The 21,121-nt window shown below is 68.8% G+C and overlaps 2 protein-coding genes across 3 annotated transcripts; one reads left to right on the plus strand and one right to left on the minus strand.

The window, feature by feature from the left end:
- The first annotated feature begins 423 nt into the window (after positions 1-423).
- On the plus strand, positions 424-10,076 carry KHK (ketohexokinase). Of its 2 annotated transcripts, none has more exons than XM_039532941.1 (8): positions 424-600; positions 1,473-1,589; positions 3,555-3,689; positions 5,280-5,352; positions 6,144-6,290; positions 8,781-8,869; positions 9,205-9,362; positions 9,790-10,076. In XM_039532941.1, exons 1-8 carry the CDS (start codon positions 509-511, stop codon positions 9,873-9,875), a joined length of 897 nt encoding a protein of 298 aa, XP_039388875.1. In that variant the 5' UTR covers positions 424-508; the 3' UTR covers positions 9,876-10,076. The 2 variants fall into 2 exon arrangements, with proteins under 2 accessions (XP_039388875.1, XP_039388876.1); XM_039532942.1 differs by lacking the exon at positions 3,555-3,689 and adding an exon at positions 3,778-3,912.
- A 134-nt stretch (positions 10,077-10,210) lies between these two features.
- CGREF1 (cell growth regulator with EF-hand domain 1) lies at positions 10,211-17,953 on the minus strand. The gene is made up of 6 exons (XM_039532943.1): positions 17,889-17,953; positions 15,920-16,011; positions 15,256-15,318; positions 13,828-13,898; positions 13,478-13,602; positions 10,211-12,055 (listed from the first exon to the last, which is right to left on the minus strand). Exons 1-6 carry the CDS (start codon positions 17,892-17,894, stop codon positions 11,687-11,689), a joined length of 726 nt encoding a protein of 241 aa, XP_039388877.1. The 5' UTR covers positions 17,895-17,953; the 3' UTR covers positions 10,211-11,686.
- Positions 17,954-21,121: the final 3,168 nt, after the last annotated feature.

Raw genomic sequence — 21,121 nt, forward strand, 5'->3', positions numbered from 1 at the left:
GAGGGGCAGGGGGTAGGTGCCCGGGGAGCTGGTGCAGAGGCAGGGCCAGGGGGTAGGTGCCCGGGAGCTGGTGCCGGAGGGCAGGGGTCGGTGCCCGGGGAGCTGGTGCAGAGGGAGGGCCAGGGGGTAGGTGCCCGGGGAGCTGGTGCAGAGGGAGGGTCAGGGGTAGGTGCCCGGGAGCTGGTGCTGGAGGGCAGGGGTAGGTGCCCGGGAGCTGGTGCTGGAGGGCAGGGGTAGGTGCCCGGGGAGCTGGTGCAGCGGGAGGGGCAGGGGGTAGGTGCCCGGGGAGCTGGTGCTGGAGGGGCAGGGGGTAGGTGCCCGGGGAGCTGGTGCAGAGGGAGGGGCAGGGGGTAGGTGCCCGGGGAGCTGGTGCTGGCGGGGCAGGGAGTAGGTGCCCGGGGAGCTGGTGCAGAGGGAGGGGCAGGGGGTAGGTGCCCGGGGAGCTGGTGCAGAGGGAGGGCCAGGGGGTAGGTGCCCGGGGAGCTGGTGCCGGAGGGGCAGCCCATCCATGGAGGAAAAGCGCATCCTGTGTATTGGCCTGGTTTGCCTGGACATAATCAGCGTGGTGGACATGTACCCGGCCGAGGACACGGACACCAGGTACGGGGGGCTCGGCTCCCTGCAGAGGGGAGGCTGGATTGGGGGCACAGAGGGGCTGAGCTGGGCTGGGCGTGTTGGCTGGTCCAGCCCCTGGGCTGCAGGTCTGGGAGCCCTGCGCTGGTCCCACGAGTGGGCATGGGAGGTTGCCTTTGCCGGTCACAAATAACGTTCCCAGGGCCCTTCCCCTGGTGTGGTTCTGAGCCTCCCCAGCTCCGTTTTCCAGCTGGGAGGGGTGCGGCGCAGGGGGCTGGGACTTAGGGACGTGGGGCTGGGGGGAAGGGACTTCCCGGGCATCTTGGCCAGGCCCTCAGCGCCAAGCAGCCCCGTCACATCAGCCCCATCTCAGGGTTGTTCTTGCTGCCCCCCCCAGGAGCCTGGCGCTGGGCATCCGTGTCAGAGCCAGGGTAGGATCGGGGCTCCCAGTCCTGTGCTCAGACGCTAGCTCCGGGCCCTCTCTGGGCCAGGAAAATCCTGGCTGGAGAGTACCCAGCTGGCAGGAGCAGGACCTGGCAGGGCTGGCAGTGAGACTCTGGCCAGGAGGGAATCTGGGCGCCCTCTCCACCGTCTCGACTTCCCGGGCAGAGCAGCCCAGACCCCCTCGGGCCCCTGGGTGTCTGCGACCCACTCCCCCGTGCGGTGCCAGCCCAGTGCTGCCCTGGGAACCCAGCCCCAAGCGCTCCCTGCATGAGCAGCCCTAGCAGCAGCCTCCCGTTAAACTGGCTGCCCTGGCACGCGGGGCAGGAGCAGGGAACCCCCGGCTGGCTCTGCGATCCCACCCCCGACAAGGAGCCCTGTTCCAGGCGTGACGGGCCCAGCGCAGGGCTGGGAGCCGGGGGCCCGGCCATGCCCTGCCATGGCTGTCTGTCTTCCAGGTGCCTGTCTCAGCGCTGGCAGCGGGGCGGCAATGCCTCCAACTCCTGCACCGTGCTGTCCCTGCTGGGGGCGCCCTGCGCCTTCATGGGCTCCTTGGCGCCAGGACACGCAGCCGAGTAAGTGATGGAGCTGGGGCGGGGGGACTGCGGGTCAGCGTGCCCGCAGTGAGACGGGAGCCTCGGGGATCCTGCCACAGGCACTGCCAGTCCCACTGGCACAGCTCAGGGGACCATTGTGCACCTTGGCAGGTGCCCTGGCCCCCAGCACGCTGGAATGAGAGAGAATCCTTCCTTCCAGGTGACAGGGCCCAGCAGTTGGGGGTGGGGAGCCCGCAGGGATGGGGAGACGTGACGCCTCCGCTGATCATGGGGGCTCTGGCTGCCTCCTTGTGCTAGGGGAGGGGGGCAGATCAAACCGGGGGCTTCCTTTACCCTGAGTTTTGTGTACTCTAAAGGCCTGTGACCCCTGGGTTCCTACCCGGCCTGCTCTGGCACCGCTCAGCTGGGCCCCGTCAGGCCTGTTCTCACTGGCCGAGCTGTCCAGCTCCTCGGCGGCACTGCCCTCACTCGGGGGCTGCGTTCCCAGCTGGCAAGGGGCGCTGGGGGTCGGGTGCAGGGGATCTGCTGCAGCGTCGGCGGGGGGGGTAGCGTGTGCTGCTGCTTTTCTAAAATCCACATCTGCTTGCTAAGTGGTGTGACCAGCTGCCATTACGGTGTGACCCACCATAACCTGATGTGTCCATGCTCCCCCGTGGTCCCTGTGAATTACATCACCACGGACACAAGATGAGAGGGTTCCCCTGGGTCCCATCCAGCCTTTTCCTCTGGGATCAGGGGACGCGAGATCCTCAAAGTCTGTTCTCCAGAGCATCAGCCAGGCGAGTGGGTATATCCACAGCCACTGGGCCCTCAGGGAGACCCCTCCCGCCGGCCCCATCTCCCTGCTGGGGAGTGACGGAGCCCCCAGCCCTCCCAGGAGACACCCCAACACCCCCCGCCGGCCCCTTCTCCCTGCTGGGGAGTGACGGAGCCCCCAGCCCTCCCAGGAGACACCCCAACACCCCCCGCCGTCCCCATCTCTCTGAGCCCCCAGCCCTCCCAGGAGACACCCCAACACCCCCCGCCGGCCCCTTCTCCCTGCTGGGGAGTGACGGAGCCCCCAGCCCTTCCCAGGTGACACCCCAACACCCCCTCCAGCCCCTTCTCCTGCTGGGGGTGACGGAGCCCCAGCCCTTCCCAGGAGACACCCCAACACCCCCCACCGGCCCCTTCCCCCTGCTGGGGAGTGACGGAGCCCCCAGCCCTCCCAGGAGACACCCCAACACCCCCCGCCGTCCCCATCTCTCTGAGCCCCCAGCCCTCCCAGGGACACCCCAAAACCCCGCCGTCCCCATCTCTCTGAGCCCCCAGCCCTCCCAGGCGACCCCCCCCCCCCCCCCACCGGCCCCTTCTCCCTGCTGGGGAGTGATGGAGCCCCCAGCCCTCCCAGGAGACACCCCAACACCCCCCGCCGGCCCCATCTCTCTGAGCCCCCAGCCCTTCCTGGGGAACCCCTCGCCTCGCTGGCCCCATCTCCCTGCTGGGGAGTGACGGAGCCCCCAGCTCTCCCAGGTGACACCCCAACACCCCCCGCCAGCCCCTTCTCCCTGCTGGGGAGTGATGGAGCCCCCAGCCCTCCCAGGAGACACCCCAACACCCCCCGCCAGCCCCTTCTCCCTGCTGGGGAGTGATGGAGCCCCCAGCTCTCCCAGAAGACACCCCAACACCCCCGCTGTCCCCATCTCCCTGAGCCCCCAGCCCTTCCTGGGGAACCCCTCCCCTCGCTGGCCCCATCTTCCTGCTGGGGGGTCTCTGGAGAGCCTTTCACCCCCACTTCCGGTTGTAGCCTGGGTGCCACCTTGGCCAATCGTGGTCTGTGGGGCTCCCGGTGCAAAGGGGCAGGTTTGGTGGCCGGTGCAATCGCTGCTGAGGACTGATGGGGGGCCCCCCCCAGACCTGCCGTCTCCCCTCCGGCGCCCAGGCAGTGCAGGGCAGCGGCTCTCCCCTCCCGCGCTAACCCTCTCTGCGCCCCGTCCCCGACAGCTTCGTCCTGGCCGACCTGCGGCGCTATGCAGTGGAGCTCCCCCACCTGATCTCGCACCCCGAGAGCTCCTTCCCCACCTCCATCGTCATCAGCAGCGCGAGCCGGGGCACCCGCACCATCCTGCACACAAACAGGTGCGTAGGAGCCGTGCCCGGCGCCCGCTGTGCCCGCCAGGATCTAACCCCTCTCTCCCTCCCCCGTTCTCTCCCCTCCCCCGCTAAGTTTCATCGTGGCAGACTTCCGGCGCAGGGGTGTGGACGTAGCACATGTGGCGTGGCAGAGCCGGGGGGACACGCCGTGCGCCTGCTGCCTTGTCAACAGCACCACCGGCTCGCGGACGGTCACGCTCTATGACACGTAAGGCCGTCACATCCGCCGAGCCGTCGCGCCAATCCCCCCTGGCAGGCAGGCGGCTCCCGCAGGGGGAACCCCAGTGCCGGGCCCTCGGGTCCTGCCTGTCACGGACGGGGGCTCGGGGGCCCGTGCCCTCAGGTCTCGCCTCGGCGCTGCCCCGTCAGAGGGGACCCATCCCGCATGGCTGATTGACTGATTCCTCCACTGATTCTGCACGCAGACGCCAATCAGCTAATCCTGGCTGACCAATCAGCACCGGTAATTTCACTGCCATAATCGGCACATCTCGATGGTCTTTGGGGGGGAAATCTGCATGTGTGACACCCGCTGCCCCCCCAGGGCTTATGGGGGTTGCCCCGTGACTCCCTGTGCCTGCCCTCTTTGCAGGTGGTAGGCGTACAGAGGGGGACCCTTGGGCTGGCTGCTGTAGCAGTGACCTCCCTGTGCTGGCAGGGCTGGGTCCCCACTGCCCATGGGATGGGATGCTCCCTTGGGAACTCGCCCGGCCCACACCAGCCCCGTCCTCCATTTCCTGGCGGGTGGTGTGATGCTGCGCTTGGACCAGGGCTGGCGAGCTGGGGTGCCCCCGCTGCCTGTCCCTGGTGGTGAGCCCCGTCTTTGTGGGGTGCTCGGCACAGGAGGGGATCAGAGGAGCTCCCTGGCCCCTCCAGCTAACAAAGCTCCCGTACGGGGCCAGGCGGCAGGACTTTGGCCTGGGACCCTGTTAAGCCTCTGCTGGCGGGAGAGTCGAGCTAGGATCCAGCAGCCGGAGAAGTGGGGGAGGGGGTTAGTGATTCCACTGAGCTCTGCTCCCCTCGCTGAAGGGCGTCAGCGGGCAGCCCCGTCCCTGGGAGCTCTGGGATCAAAGTCTGGCTGATGCCCTTTGAGATCAGGCCAGGGTCTGGGGCCTTCGCCCCCTCTGCCAGAGGCTGTGGTTAATCATTGAATGGGTGCCTGGTTACCGCTGGCTGGGTGTGAGCCCGGCTGGGCAGAGTCCAGCCCCTCAGAGCCCCACACGATCACGCCTTTCTGCCCTGTTGCTTGGCCTTCGTACCCCACCAGGAGCCCTGTGTGGGCAGGGGCCTCGCCAGCCACGCATGCAGGGGGAGCAGTGCCCCAGGGCACAGGGCACCATGGTGCCCTCGGGGGCAGGCCAGGGGGTCCGTGTGGAGGGGCTGCGAGTGCCGCAGGCCACGCTGTGTGTTGGGCCCCACCGAGCTGGGGCCGCTAGCCCGGATTCCCCAGTGGCTCACTGACTGCATGGGCCAAAGTCGCCCCCCGCCCCCCTCAGCCCTAACCTCTCTGCTAGGAGAGGCCCCATTCACCCGCCTGCTGACTCCCCGTGTTCTCCCCCCTCCCCCGTGGGTTAGAAACCTGCCAGATGTGACAGCCCAGGATTTCGAGCAGGTCGACCTCACCCAGTACAAGTGGATCCATTGGGAGGTGAGTCCTCTGTCCTGCCGGTGAGGCCCCCCATTGTGCCATTGACTGTTCAGTGGCTCCCCAGAGGGGCCTGGTGCTGCCCTAGCGCGGGGGGGTCCCTACCCCCGGCAGTGCCCAGCGTGAGGAGGCAAAGGCAGATCAGAGGAGTGGGCTGGCATGTACGCGGGAGTGCTGCCCAGCCCAGGGCCATGTCATGGTGGGGCCAGGAGCGGAGATGAGGAGTGGGCCAGGCAGCGGGCTGGTGAGGAGCGGAATAGGGCTGGGGTGACCAGAGCGGGGTGGTGACGGTAGCCCCGCAGGACACGAAGGCTTGGCCAAGCACCCGCTCATTGGCACAGAAAGGAAGGGGCGGCTTGGAGCCGCAAGGGGGTGGCAGCAGCAGGATTTAGTGACGGGGAGGGGCCTGAGTGACCCGGAATAGAGCCTGGCCCCAGTGCTTCTGGCGGGGGGTCCTGGAGGTGGGATGGGAGGCAGATGCGCCGGCTTGCTGCTCTCTGCTCCACACTTCCCTCCGTGCGGACCTTGCTCCTGACTGGCTCCGTGTGTGGACGCTGTTATCTGGACTGAGTGCTTGGTGCTGGGTAGCCCTGTGTAGACAAGCCCGTTCTGTGGCCACATGGCCCAACCCACCTTCCCATGCAGCACGAAGCTGCCGGGTGGCTTAGGCTGGGGTCGCTAGTCCCCGCCGTGGCACCTAGCCCCAGGCCAGGCTGGTGTGCCGTCCCCAGGCCTGTGGGCACGGGGACCAGGGGTACTGCCCTGGCCCTGCTGAGAGCTCGTCCTGCTTCCAGGGCAGGAACGCTGCGGAGCAGGTGAAGATGATCCAGCGCGTGGAGGAGTATAACCAGACCTGCCCAGCCCACCAGAGAGTCTCTACGTCGGTGGAGGTGGAGAAGCCCCGGGAGGAGCTGTACCAGCTCTTCGGCTACGGAGACGTGGTAGGAAATAATGGGGCATGTCCCCACCACTGACCCCTCTTCCTGGGTCCTGGCATGGGCCCGACACTGCAGGGGGTCTCTGGGAGTGGTGGGGAGACCTCCCACTGGCTGTTGGGAACCCTTCCTGCCAGGGAGGTGGGTCTGGCCGGGGTGTTTCACACTGGGCAGGACAGAGCCCTAGAGAATGGGCTGGAGGGACCAGCCTGCCCTGGCAGGCCCAGCAGGTCACGTTCAGGGTTCTCTGCTGGGGCTGGGGCATGACACAGAGGACGGGGTGGCCATGTCGACACGGGGGAACATTGTCGGGTGGAGGTGAGCAGGAGCAGTGGGAACCTGGTAAGGTCCAGGAATCTGGAGGGTGTATGTAAATGAGTCAATGCTCTAAATTGCATAACTTATGAATATGCATAACCTCAATTACACAAATAGCCCAAAGCTGCATCTCATTACAGGCAAGCACTGCCCTGTGTGACCCCTGGTTACCTCCTCCCACCGCTGCGGAGGGCATGAACCTGCAGCCTCCAGCCTGAGCAGCCTCCTCACTGCACCCAAAACGCTCGATCGGGCTGGGGTGGGTGGGTTATGCCTTGGCTGGGGGGGCAGCATTGACCTCAGCTGCATTAATGAGGTGGGGGATCCTCTCTGAACCCCATCTCTCAGGGTGCCTGGCTGCTGCATGAGCATGGGGGGGGAGGGATAGCTCAGTGGTTTGAGCATTGGCCTGCTAAACCCAGGGTTGTGAGTTCAATCCTTGAGGGGGCCACTTAGGGATCTGGGGCAACAATTGGTCCTGCTAGTGAAGGCAGGGGCTGCACTCAATGACCTTTCAAGGTCCCTTCCAGTTCTAGGAGATTGGTCTATCTCCAGTTATTACCTTATCCCCTGCCCCTGGGGGCAGCTGGGGTCAGGGGGTCACAGCTGGGGGGGCAGGAAGCTTGGCTCACAGCCTGTCTTGCTGGGGGGCCCTGCTGCCTGGAGGGGGGCCCCCATAGGGGGAGGTGTCATGGCCCAGAGCGGGGCCCCTGCATGGGGGGAGCCGGAGAGCAGCACAGCTGGGGCCTGCCCCCGGGGGCACTGCAGGGGGCCGGGGGGGGGGGCGCTCTGGGCAGCTGGCGCCAGCTCACTGCTCTGGGAGGGGCTGTCCAGGTGGGCACCTGCCTGTGGGAGACATGACACAGCGAGGAGGGGAGCTGATTGGCTAGTGGGACTGCTCAGCGGGCCAATCAGACGCCAGAGCCTGCATGGCTAAGGGAGGTGGGGTTTGGGGCCTGGGCTCCTGCTGGGCACGTTGATTGGGGGGCACTGGAGGTGGGGGGCTCGGTGCTGGCTGAGGGGCACTGGGGGCGCTGGCATTGGGGTGGGGGCTCGGTGCTGGCTGAGGGGCACTAGGGGCGCTGGCATTGGGGCGGGGGCTGGGTGCTGGCTGGGAGGCACTGGGGCGCTGGCATTGGGGCGGGTCTGGCTGAGGGGCACTGGGGCGCTGGCATGGGGGCGGGGGCTGGGTGCTGGCTGTGGGGCACTGGGGGCGCTGGCATTGGGGCAGGGGCTGGGGCTGGCTGAGGGGCACTGGGGCGCTGGCTATGGAGCACTGTGGGTGCTGGCTGAGGGGCACTGGGGGCGCTGGCATTGGGGACGGGGCTCGGTGCTGGCTGAGGGGCACTGGGGGCCGCTGGAATTGGGGCAGGGGCTCGGTGCTGGCTGAGGGCACTGGGGCGCTGGCATTGGGGTGGGGGCTGGGTGCTGGCTGGGAGGCACTGGGGCGCTGGCATTGGGGCTGGGGCTCGGTTCTGGCTGAGGGGCACTGGGGGGCGCTGGCATTGGGGCGGGGCTGGGGGCTGGCTGAGGGGCACTGGGGCGCTGGCATTGGGGCGGGGCTGGGTGCTGGCTGAGGGGCACTGGGGCGCTGGCTATGGAGCACTGTGGGTGCTGGCTGAGGGGCACTGGGGGCGCTGGCATTGGGGCAGGGGCTCGGTGCTGGCTGAGGGGCACGGGGGGCGCTGGCAGTGGGGCGGGGGCTCGGTGGTGGCTGAGGGGCACTGGGGGCGCTGGCGTGGGGGCGGGGCTGGGTGCTGACTGGGGCGCTGACATTGGGGCGGGGCTCGGCTGAGGGGCGCTGGGGCGCTGACATTGGGGCGGGGCTCGGCTGAGGCGCTGGCATTGGGGCGGGGCTCGGCAGAGGGGCACTGGGGCGCTGGCATTGGGGCGGGCTCGGCAGAGGGGCACTGGGGCGCTGGCATTGGGGCGGGGGCTCGGCAGAGGGGCACTGGGGCGCTGGCATTGGGGCGGGGGCTCGGCTGAGGGGCACTGGGGGCACTGGCATTGGGGCGGGGGCTCGGCTGAGGGGCACTGGGGGCACTGGCATTGGGGCTCGGTGCTGGCTGAGGGGCACTGGGGGCGCTGGCATTGGGGGGCTCGGCTGGGGGGCGCTGGCACTGTTCATTGGCTCTGGCTACCTGGCCCTGCCCCCTCACTCCCTTTCTTCCCCGGCAGGTATTTGTCAGCAAGGACGTGGCGAAGGACTTTGGGTTCCACTCGGCGCCTGAGGCCGTGAAGAGGCTTCGCAGCCGTGTGAGACCAGGGTAGGCCTGGGCCACGTGGGAGGCTGAACGTGGTTCAGGGGGGCAGGGACTCACCCCCTGGCACTCACTGGCCTGCCCTGGGCAGAGCAGCGCAGCAGCGGCAGCCTCCAGCCCTCCTTAGGCCCCGCTGCTTGAGGCGGGGAGAGCAGGACCCCTCTGCTCACCCTCCAGAGCCAGCTCCGGGTCCTGCCCCCTCCGCGGGGGAACAGCTGCTCACTAGCTGCTGGGAAATGGGTGGTGGGTTCGGAGACGTCCGGGCAGCTGGCCCCAAGGGGCGGGGGGCGGCCGGTGCTCAAGGCTGGCTGTGGGGTCACGCTGTGGGGCTGCCCCCCCAGGGCCACCGTGATCTGCGCCTGGGCCGAGGCAGGGGCTGATGCGCTGGGGCCTGACGGGGAGCTCGTCCACTCAGACGCCTTCCCCCCGGAGACCATCGTGGACACACTGGGCGCTGGAGACACCTTCAATGCCGCCGTTCTCCTGGCCCTGTCGAGAGGTGAGAGGCAGCGCTGCTGCCGGGGCCTCCCCCGGGGCGCACTGGGGGGGAGGGGGCCGCACCCAATGGGGCGCACTGGGGGGGGAGGGGCCGGGGGCCTCCTCACGGGGCGCACTGGGGAGGGCCGCACCCAATGGGGCGCACTGGGAGGGCCGGGGGCTCCCCATGGGGCGCTGGGGGGCCGGGGGCTCCTCACGGGGCGCACTGGGGGGGGGAGGGGGCCGCACCCAATGGGGCGCACTGGGGGGGAGGGGCTGGGGGCTCCCCATGGGGCGCACTGGGGGGCCGGGGGCTCCCCACGGGGCGCACTGGGGGGGGGGGCCCGCCCCGCGGGGCGCACTGGAGGGGCTGGGAGCCCTCCCCGTGGGGCTCACTGGAGGGGCCGGGGCAGGCTTGGGCTGATGGGCGGCTTGTTCTCCCATGACAGGGCAGAGGCTGCAGGAGGCGCTGACCTTTGGCTGCCAGGTGGCCGGCAGGAAGTGCGGGGTCCATGGCTACGACGGCATCGTGTGAGCAGAACGCCGCTCACTGCGGGAGTCGCCCCCTTTGCACCAGGAGGTGGCAGCTGGTGCCGACTGGCCGGGATTTCCTGGGGCGCGAGGGCTGAGCTGTTGGCGCTGCCCGCCGGGTGCCGTGGTGCCAGCTGCCCGGGCACTGTACCAGGCCCTGCGGGTCCCCTCCCCGTCCTGCGTAGTCAATAAACGCTTGGGAACAGCTGCAGCACTCGCTCTTCTCAGCACAGGTGCAGTCCGGCCGGCAGGCGGGCGAGCTCCGGGGGCCTGGCGGGCTCTGAGCCTGCCCCAGGGTACTGCTACTCTGGCACTGCCGAGCTGGGCAGACGGGGGGCAGCGTGTGCGCTGTGGGGGAAGCACCCGCCCAGGGGGTAGGCAGCCAGAGCCGGGACGCAGCCACGCCTGGGCACAGCAGACCTGGACCTAGACCCCGCAGCCGGGGCTCCCCATGGCTCCCCGCCTTAGAGGAAGCGCAGCTGGGGGGAGCTGCACGGTGGGCCCTGCCAAGAGCTGCCTCTCTGCAGAGCAGGCTCCTCGAGCCCCTGGCAGGCGGGGTGGGGGGCAGGTGGGGCTGGCCAAAGGAGGTGGGGGCCCCTGCTCTGCCCTCGGCTCCACAGTGCGATGGGCTCCCAGGCTCCGTTCTGACTGAGCGGGGGTGTCCGAGTGCTCCGGGGCCTGGCTCCCCGGGGGCTCTGCTCAGCGTGACGCCTGCCAGCTCAGCCCAGCGCCCGGGGCAGGCAGGGCTCAGTCTGGCCTGAGGGGAGAGGGGGGTGGCCACGGGCTGAGCAGAGGGACTGGCCTGGGGCCATGGGGCAAGGAGAACCCTGGAAGGCCCCCTGGCCCCCTGCTCACCCGGGGTGGGGCAGCGTCACAGCTGGCCGCATGGGCCTGGCCTCCTGTCCACCTCATGGCAGCAGGTCTTAGTGGGGGGGGCTGGACCCTGGCTGGGGGGTGCACTGGGGGCAGGGCAAAGCTCCCGCGCTAGTCACTGCGGGGGTCAGGGGTTGAACCCCTGGTACAGTTGATGGAGGCACCACCCTTCTCCCACCCGGGGCCGCTGCCAGGGTGGTGGTGATTGAGAGGGTGTGGCCCGGGGGGCTGAGGGGCGGGCACTCTTCCTGGGCTAGGTACCTGTGCCCTGGCAGCCAGTGCCCACGCAGCTGCTGCCTGCTCAGGGCAGGGCACGGGGGCGATTTCGCGGGATGGGCAGGAGGCAGCCTTGGCTGGGTGAGCCCTGCTAGCTGGGCAAACTCCTTTCCCTCGCCCCCCCCCCACCCCCCGGCTCCGGGGGCAGCGCAGTGCAGTGCAGCCAGCGAGGGGGCCAGCAGCCCTGGGCCTCAGTGTATATTTTTCTGTTTCAAAATGTAAGTTACATGATTGATTGCACATGTCCCGGTGCCCCCCAGCCCCTCGGTCCAGCCAGCTTCTGGCAGGGACAGGTCAGCGCTGGCGAGGGTAACCCTGCTTGGATGCTGTGCCTGGCTCCTGGGCCCCCCAGCCCAGGTAGGGGTCAGGTACCTGCCTCCCCCCAGCCCCTTGTCCTGAGGGGTGGCTCACACACTCCTCTCAGGGGCTGAGCCCAGCTGCTTTCCCCAGGGCTGGGGAGAGAGGCAGCCCCCTCCCCCAGCACCACTCAGCCAGATCCAGAGTGTGTGTGGGGGGGTGTCCCTGGCAGTTGTTTCCCCATCACCACCTCGGTTTCCCTGTGCACAGCCTCCCCCCCCCCCCCCCACACACACACCTGCAGCCCCCATGCCAGCTCTGATCTGCCCCGGCCATGCCCTGAGCTCTCCATGGATCTAGGCTGGGGGCCTAGATCTCAGCATTGGGGGCCCCGGCCTGGGCCCCTGGAGCCTCCCCGGCAGCCTCCTCTTCAGGCTGAGCTGCCTCTGGCCCCGTCCGGCTCTCAGCCCCCGGCTGCTCTGCTACGGGCCCCGCTGCCTCTGGGAGCTCCCCGCCGGGGTCTGCTGCCCCCGGGGCGCCTGGCAGCTCCAGGCCCGTGGCAGGTTGCTCCGGCTCCTCAGGTGCCCACTGCACAACCCCTTCCCCGGCGGGGGCAGCAGTCTGGGCTGGCAGGGGAGGCTGGCTCTGGGCCGGGGGCAGCAGGAGCTCCGAGGGGTTCAGTAACCCATCCCCGTTCAGGTCCTGAGTCTCCAGGATCCCATCGACCACCACGATCACCTGCAGGGGGAATGTGCACAGGGCAGGAGAGAAGAGATGGGACATTCGCACAGCGCTGGGGGCCACAGACTGCGGGGAAGGAACTGGCTGGCTTGCGAGGGGAAAGGGGGACGGCCCTGTCCCCTGGAGGGGGCGCCGGCTCCCATCTGGCCCTGGGGGTGGGGGATGGGGGACGGGCCTGTCCCCTAGAGGGGGCGCTGGTTCCTATCCAGCCCCGGGGGTGGGGGATGGGGGATGGAGACTGTCCCCTGGAGGGAGTGCCGGCTCCCATCCGGCCCCGGGGGTGGGGGATGGGGGACGGGACTGTCCCCTGGAGGGGGCGCCGGCTCCCATCCGGCCCCGGGGGTGGGGGATGGGGCCTGTCCCCTGGAGGGGGCGCCGGCTCCCATCCGGCCCCAGGGGTGGGGGATGGGGCCTGGCCCCTGGAGGGGCACTGGTTCCTATCTGGCCCCGGGGGTGGGGGATGGGGCCTGGCCCCTGGAGGGGCACTGGTTCCTATCTGGCCCCGGGGAGGGGGGATGGGGGACTGGCCTGTCTCCCGGAGGGGGCGCCGGCTCCCAGCCGGCGCCAGGGGTGGGGGATGGGGCCTGTCCCCTGGAGGGGGCGCTGGTTCCTATCTGGCCCCGGGGGTGGGGGATGGGGCCTGTCCCCTGGAGGGGCGCTGGTTCCTATCTGGCCCCGGGGGTGGGGGATGGGGCCTGTCCCCTGGAGGGGACGCTGGCTCCCAACCGGCCCAGGGGTGGGGGATGGGGCCGGGCCCCGGGAGGGGGCGCTGGTTCCTATCTGGCCCCGGGGGTGGGGGATGGGGCCTGTCTCCTGGAGGGGGCGCCGGCTCCCACCCGGCCCCGGGGGTGGGGGATGGGGCCTGTCCCCTGGAGGGGGCGCTGGTTCCTATCTGGCCCCGGGGATGGGGGAGGGGGGACGGGCCTGTCCCCTGGAGGCGGCGCGGGCTCCCACCCGGCCCTGGGGTGGGGGATGGGGCCTGTCCCCTGAGGGCGCTGGATCCTATCTGGCCCCGGGGATGGGGGATGGGGGACGGGCCTGTCCCCTGGAGGGGGCGCTGGCTCCCATCCGGCCCAGGGGTGGGGGATGGGGCCTGTCCCCTGGAGGGGGCGCCGGCTCCCACCCGGCCCCGGGGGTGGGGGATGGGGCCTGTCTCCCGGAGGGGGCGCCGGCTCCCACCCGGCCCAGGGGTGGGGACCAGCTGGCTCTTGGACGTGGGCCTTTGCACCGTGAGGTGCCTGAGCTCTGTTCCCCCTAGGGGGGATCCCCGGGGTGCTCTCCTCGCTGCTGCCTGTGCTCTGGGGGGAGAGGGCGGCTGCCAGGTGCAGATCTCAGCCTAGGGGAGATGCACCCACCCCCCTGCCCAGCTGGCCCCTGGCCCCCCAGCCCCGGGGGAGGGGAGGTCTGAGTGGCACCTACCGTGTCGGGCGAAGGCTGCCCCTGGGCGTGCTGGGATACCACCTCCATCAGCAGCTGCATGAACTCCAGCCCATCCAGCTGCCCACTCCGGTCGTAGTCGTGCAGCGCGAAGAGGTAGAGGAGCACTGCGAGAGAGGGGGAGTCACTGGGGGCGGGCACTGGGGGCGGGCGTGGCTGTGGCGGGCAGAGGGGGAGCTAGGCAGGAGTGTCCGCATGGTGCCTGGGCACCCCCTGCCTGGGAACGGGGCCAGAACGAGTCAGCTGCCATCGCTGTGTGAGAGCCACCGGGCACCGCGGGGGCCCCTCACCCCCCGAGCCCAGCCCCCCCTTGGCACTGACGTGACCCTTACCCTGCTCCCTCGTCATGTGAGCGGGCTCCTGTGCCATCTGCCGGACGCTCCGCAGGTAGCGCTGCAGCAGCCTGCAACAGGGAGCAGAGTGAGGCCGGGCGGGGGCTGCGGGGGGCACAGGGCCAAGGCGAGGCTGGACAAAGCCGACCCCAGGAACGGTTTGCCAAGGCCGCGGGCAAGTCTCGTCCCTGGCTGGTCCCTGCCCGCTCTGCTCTGGGGCAGGCCTCGGGCTGCAGTGCGCCAGGCCCAGAGCCAGCAGGGCAAGTGGGGTCCCTTCTGCCCCCCAACTGCTCCCAGCCACCCCCGCTGCACTCAGCCCTGCGACTGGGCAACAAAATGGCAGGTGAAATTCAGGGCTGATAACTGCAAAGTGAGGCACGTTGGAAACCATAATCCCAACCAGACAGCTACAATGCTGGGGGCTAAATTAGCTGTTACCACTCAACAAGAGACCGTGGAGTCACTGTGGAGAGTTCTCTGAAAACAGCTGCTCAATGCGCAGTGGTGTCAAAAAAGGAAACAGCATGTTGGGAATCATTAGGAAAGGGATAGATAATGAGACAGAAAATATCCTATTGTGTCTATATAAATCCATGGTACGTCCACACCTTGAATACTGGGTGCAGATGTGGTCGCCCCATCTCAAAAATCTATTGGAATTGGAAAAGGTTCAGAAAAGGGCAACAAAATGATTCGGGGATGGAACAGCTTCCATCTGAGGAGAGATTAATACAGCTGGGACTTTTCAGCTTGGCAAAGAGACGACTAAGGGGGGATATGACAGAGGTCTATAAAATCATGAGTGGTGAGCAGACAGTAAATAAGGACGTGTTCTTTATTCCTCATAACACAAGGAGTCACCACATGAAATGAACAGGCGGCAGGTTTAAACAAACACAAGGAATATTTCTTCACACAACGCACAGTCAGCCTGTGGAACTCCTCGCCGGAGGATGTTGGGAAGTGCCAGACTAGAACGGTTCAGACAGAACCAGCTCAGTTCCTGGAGGCTGGGTCCCTCAATGGCTAGTAGCCAGGCTGGACGGGGACACACCCTCTGCTCTGGGCACCCCTAGCCCAGAAGCTGGACTGGATGACGGGGGCAGGGTCCTGTTCTGTGTGACGTGCCTGGCACCGGCACTGGTCCTGGGCCCGCTGGGCCGCTGGCTGTGCTTCCGCTTTCTCATTCTCTGTCCTGCCCAGCTCCCTGTCCCCTGCACGTGACCCCCACCCCCGTCCCAGGTCACTCTGCCCGGGCCCTGCCAGGCCTGCACCCTCGGACAGGCAGAACCCACCCCGGTCAGTGCCCCCCACCCCCCATCGACACATCCAGGGAAACCCCCACAGACCTGCCCCTCCACAGGCCGGGCTCCCTGCCAGCTGCTCAGCCCCAGGCCCGGGGTCCCTCCCTGGGGGAGCTGGACTCACCGCAGCTCCTCCGGCTCGGGGTGCAGAAGGTTGGGAACAGGCTCCACAGCAGGGCCCTCAGACCTGGGGGCAACAAACGGCGAAATGGGTCACAGGGGCAGGATCCAGCCCCACAGCACAGCACAGGGATCCCAGTGCTTAGAGCAGCCAAGGGGGCAGTACAGACACATGGGCTCCCCCCAGCACCCCCTGCAGCCAGGGCTTCAGCCCCTCCCCCCCCCTGCAGCCAGGGCTCTTGCCCTGCCCCCCAACACCAACCCCCTGCAGCCAGGGCTCTCACCCCACCCCCCCAGCCCCCCGCTGCAGCCAGGGCTTCAGCCCCTCCCCCTCCCTGCAGCCAGGGCTTCAGCCCCTCCCCTGCAGCCAGGGCTCTCACCCCACCCCAGCACCCCCTGCAGCCAGGGCTCTCACCCCACCCCCCCGGCAGCCAGGGCTCTCCCCCCACCCCCCCGCACCCCCCTGCAACCAGTGCTCTCACCCCACCCCCCAGCCCCCCCTGCAGCCAGGGCTCTGGCCCCGCCCCTCCCAGCCAGGGCTCCAGTCCTGTTCCCCAGAGTGCCCCCCCAGCCAGTGCTATGGCCCCGCTCCCCACAGCACCCCCTGCTGGGCGCTCCCCCAGGCAAGGCTCCTGCCCCGCTCCCGTGGCAGACCTGCTTTCCCATACCTGTCCTTGGGCGCGGCCCAGCCAGGAGTCACGGCCAGCAGCAGAGACACTAGCAGCAAGCGCCTCATCCTGAGACCACAGCTGGGGACAGCCTGGGGGGGACAAGCAGCCGCGTCACCCCCCCTGCCGGAGCCCAGCAGGGGTCCATGTAACTCATAGGCTGAGTCTCCCTCCGGTGGCACCCGACTCCGCTGGGGCCTGGCCTTTGGTGCAGGCCGCGTGGAGCGCCTGGAGCCCCAGCGAGGCACCGCGTGGGGTGCCCGGCGGGATCCCCTGGGCGTGTGCCGAGCAGGGTGAGTCAGCCCCCAGGGCGGCCATGCCACGCTCTGCTACCAGCTGGGCGCCGGCTGCCCAGGGCTGCGGGAGGCTGAGCCAGTGGGGAGGCTGCTCTGCGGCATCCAGGCTCCCCACGCCCTGCTCTGGCGCTGTGACCGTGTTTGCACCCCCCACCCCCGCCAGGAGCCAAGGTAGCAACGTGGGCCTGACCCCGGTCCATCCTCGTCTCCACCGACCAGAGCCACGGGCGACGCCAGGGCAGGCGTCAACACGCCGAGGCCCCAGCCCAGCACAGCGTCTCCGTGGCGGGGGCCCTCTGGAGACGCCCACTGGAGGGGGCTCCGAGTCGGCCGAAGTGCTTTATGGGCAGTGCAAGCCCCTTTGCTCTCCAGCTGCCGCGTTCCTGCCCCGCTTTGTCCCAGCTCCCTGGCCCCCTCTGGCGCGGTCTGACCCCGCTCTAAGGTGCCTCGTCTGTGTGAATGCCACCCCGCCCTGGCACACGGAGTGTACCCAGCGTGCCTTGGCTCTCGCAGAGATGCCCACAGGACGTGCATTAGCCAAAGCCACCCCTAGCTGGGCGGGGCCAGGCCTGGTGGGCAGGACGGAGCACCCACGGCAGCACGACTAGGCAATGCCACCAGATGCCCATCGTACACGCAGACCCGGGCAGGGTGCAGGGCAGGGGCTGTCCCCCACCAGGCCCCAGGGTGGGCCCAGAGCCCTTTAGAAGAGTGACCAGAGCCTGCAGGGGGCCCCCCTACCCCCAACGCACCCCATGAGCAAAACATCCCTAGAGCACAGAACCAGCAAGAGCCCCTCCCCCCCAGCTCCTCGCCACACACCCACACAACAGCCCCGGACACCCAGCACAGCCAGACAGCGCCCGCCGGGCACAGCCTCCCCCAGCCACACAGCCCTGCCCCACACAGCACCACTCAGCCACACCCGGCAAAGCCCCGCACACAGAACACCCTGACAGCTGCTCCCTGGTACCCCCCTGGCCAATGCAGGGACCCCACAGGCGCACACCGCACACATGGGCACACCATGCACACGGGGTCTCACGCCAACACACAGACCCAGCACAGAGCACCCAGAGTCACACGGCCCCCCCACTGCACCCAGGACACCCACTGCATTCACTGCACCCAGAGCCACACGGCCCCCCACTGCACCCAGGACACCCACTGCATTCACTGCACCCAGAGCCACACGGCCCCCCACTGCACCCAGGACACCCACTGCATTCACTGCACCCAGAGCCACACGGCCCCCCACTGCACCCAGGGCACCCACTGCATTCACTGCACCCAGAGTCACACGGCCCCCCACTGCACCCAGGACACCCACTGCATTCACTGCACCCAGAGCCACACGGCCCCCCACTGCACCCAGGACACCCACTGCATTCACTGCACCCAGAGCCACACGGCCCCCCACTGCACCCAGGACACCCACTGCATTCACTGCACCCAGAGCCACACGGCCCCCCAGTGCACCCAGGACACCCACTGCATTCACTGCACCCAGAGCCACACGGCCCCCCACTGCACCCAGCCCAGGGGAGGCACCAGTGTGTGCTGCGCCAGAAACACTCACTGCAACAATGCACCCAGGGCACCCACACCCACTGCACCCAGAGCCACACGATCCCCCACTGCACCCAGGGCACCCACTGCACCGACACACGCACCTGCATCCCGCCGGCTCCGCAGCGGCTCCGCGCCCGGCCCGACCCCGCTCCAGCTCCCGGCTCCCCAGCTGCGGCCCCGCCTCGAGTCCCGCTCGGCCCCGCCCCTAAGAGGCGAGTCCACGTGGCTGGGACACGTCCCCGGTCCCCGCGGGACCCGCCCGGGCACGGAGCCTCCGGCAGGGGAACCGCAAAGCCCGGCCCGGCCCATCCAGGGCCACCCGCCTCCCCTCCCCTCCTGCCCGGTGCCACCCGCCTGGCGCCTCCCCTCCTCCCCGTGCCACCCAGCTCCCGCCTCCCCGCCTGGTGCCACCCACCACCCCCTGCCTGGTGCCACCCACCACCCCCTGCCTGGCGCCTCCCTCTCCCCACCCGGTGCCACCAGCCACCCCCCGCCCGGTGCCACCCGCCTGGCGCCTCCCCCTCCCCTCCCCATGCCACCCAGCTCCCTCCTCCCCGCCCGGTGCCACCCAGCTCCCCGTGCCACCCTCCTGGCCCATCCCCACCCAGGGCCACCCACCTCCTCCCTGTGCCACCTGCCCGGTGCCACCCAGCTCCCCTTGTGCCACCCACCTGGCCCATCCCCTGCCCAATGCCACCCAGCTCCCCCCGTGCCACCCGACAGACCCTTCCCCCACACGGTGTCACCCACCTGGCCCATCCCCTTCCCAGTACCACCCAGCTCCCTCCATGCCACCCACCTGGCCCATCCCCCGCCCTGTGCCACCTGCCTGGCCCATCCCCCAGCACAGTGACACCTGGCAGATCCATCTCCGCCCCGTGCCACCCTTCCACCAGTTCCACCCAACAGACCCATACCCCCACCTGGTGCCACCTGCCTGGCCCATCCCCTGCCCCATGCCACCCAGCTCCCCACATGCCACCTGCCAGGCCCATTCCCTCGCCTGGTGCCACCTGACAGACCCACCCCCCTTCCCAGTGCCACCCACTAGGCCCAACCCCCCACCTGGTGCCACCCGACAGACCCCTTCCCTGCCCCATGCCATCCTGATCGCCGCCTGGCCTCCACCCTGCATGGTGCCACCTGCCCCCCAACTCCCCAAGTGCCACCTGACAGACCAGCTCCCACCCCATGCCACCTGGCTCCCCGCCTGTCCTGCATGACATCACCCACCCCCCAGCTCTGCCAGTGCCACCTAACAGACCCATTCCCCTGACTTGTGCCACCCCCCGGGTCCCCTAGTGCCACCCAAAAGACCTATCGCCCACCCAGTGCCACCCTCCTGGTGCCATCACACTCCCCCTGTCAGGCACCCAGGGCCACCCTCCCCAGCCCTGCCTGGCTTCACCTGACAGCCTGGTCCCCACCCTGAATGGTGCAAGGGAGACACAGGCCAGCCTGCGGGACCGAGCATCTGCACTGAGAGAGCTGGAGGACAGCGAGTCCCTTGCACAGGATGATCCAGCCGGGCCTCTGGCTTCCTCTCCCCTCCCTGGCCGCTGGTGGCCACCGTTCCCTGGGGCTGCTGTGAGCACTAGCCCTGTGCCGGGCTCCCAGCTAGGCTGGAAGAGGCCACGGTGCCCAGCTCACAGCGAGGAGCCAGCTGGCACCTCCGAAAAGGAGCCCCAGGGTGTCTCAGTCTGGGCTCCAGCTCGGAGGCTCCTTGGGCCATCCCCGGCCTGGAGCCGGGCTCCCTGCCTATCGGGCCCAGCTAGAGCAAGGGAATTCGTAGTGACTCCCCCGGAGCAGGGCCCTGCCGCCCTCCCTCCCAGCTCCCTGAGCAGGGCAGAGCATCACAGGCACTGTCTTCTGGCACTGAACGGGGGGCTCTGTTAGGACAAGCAGCCAATGCTCTCCCCCCGCCTGGATCCCTGCCGCCGATGCCGTGCCCCGCTCCTGCCGGCACCCGCAGCACCTGGCAGATGTATAGGGAAGGAGTGGGAGAGGTGGGATCCTTTCCCTGGAGGAGAGGAGCAATGGGCTCTCCGGCTGTGCCGGGGTGGGGCGGGAGTTGGCATGGGGAGGGGACTGGGGCACTCCTAATCACCTTCTCCCTATGGGGCGAGTGATGGGAATGGAATGTGACCCATTTACAAGCAGCACAAGGGAATATTTTTCTTACCAAACTGACCACCAGGCTGTGGAACTCATGGCCACAAGACGGTGATGAGGCCAAGGGCCAGGGGGACTCAGAAAGGGTTAAACATTTACCCAGCCCATGAGACCATCTGGCGCAATAACAGCAGAGACAAGGCATGAGCCAGCCAGCAGCTAGCCAGCTGAGGGGGACATGTCCCCTGTTGAGCCACTGGCGGGTGTGTGTGTTGTCTTGTGCCATCTCCTGTGGGGTGGAGCCCAGGCACTGGGGTCATGGGTCCCTGGGCTGAGCTAGCCTGGCTGTTCCTCCTTTCGGTGCCACCAGCCACTGTGTGGGCCAGGCCCTGTCAGAGGTGTGAGGAGCTGGCGTGACCCCCTGGGCCCAGGACTGTCCCCGGAGCGGAGCTGGCAGAGAAACAGCCGGTGATGGAGGAGCCAGCCCAGCTCCGTGAATTGTTCCCGCGGTTAGTGACTCGCTGTCCATAACTGACACCTTGGCACCAGTAAGAATTCAGCCGCCAGCCTTGGGCTCGCATTGGCCCTTCTCCGCCGGCCTGGCGAGCCCCTGGTGCGAGATGTTCCCCAGGCCGAGCATGATGCGGGAACACGCTGGTCACAGCGGGCTCCTCGGCCAGGCAGGTGGGGGCTGCCCTGGCTGGGAGCCGCAGCCCGGAGGAAGTGGGGCTCGGGGAGGGCAGAATCCCCACTCACTCCAGCACCACAAAGGGGCCTCAGCCCCCCACGATCCCTTTGCCTGCGGCGTCCCCGGCAGGCACATGGCTCTGCACTGCCCTGCGCCCGTGGGCACGGCCCCCTGCTGGGGCTGCCTTGAGGGAGGGGCTGTGCCCAGGACTCCTGGGTCCCGCGCTCCCGGCTATTCACCGGCGCAGCTGGCTGCGAGACCCTCCTCTCCGGCGCAGAGCTACCCTCACTCTGCTGTCGCCCGGCACCTACGGGGTTAACCGCGGACGGCCTGGCTGCCCCTCACAAACATGGCTGCCGGGGGCTGCCCCTCACAAACATGGCTGCCCGGGGGAGGGGGGCTGCCCCTCACAAACATGGCTGCCGGCCGGGGCGGGGGCTTGCCCCTCACAAACATGGCTGCCGGCCGGGGTTGGCAGGGGCGGGGTCTGCCCCTCACAAACATGGCTGCCGGCCAGGGCGGGGCTTACGCAGG

This window comes from Mauremys reevesii, linkage group 3 (genome assembly GCF_016161935.1).
Source record: "Mauremys reevesii isolate NIE-2019 linkage group 3, ASM1616193v1, whole genome shotgun sequence".
In the NCBI taxonomy this organism is placed as follows: Eukaryota; Metazoa; Chordata; order Testudines; family Geoemydidae; genus Mauremys; species Mauremys reevesii.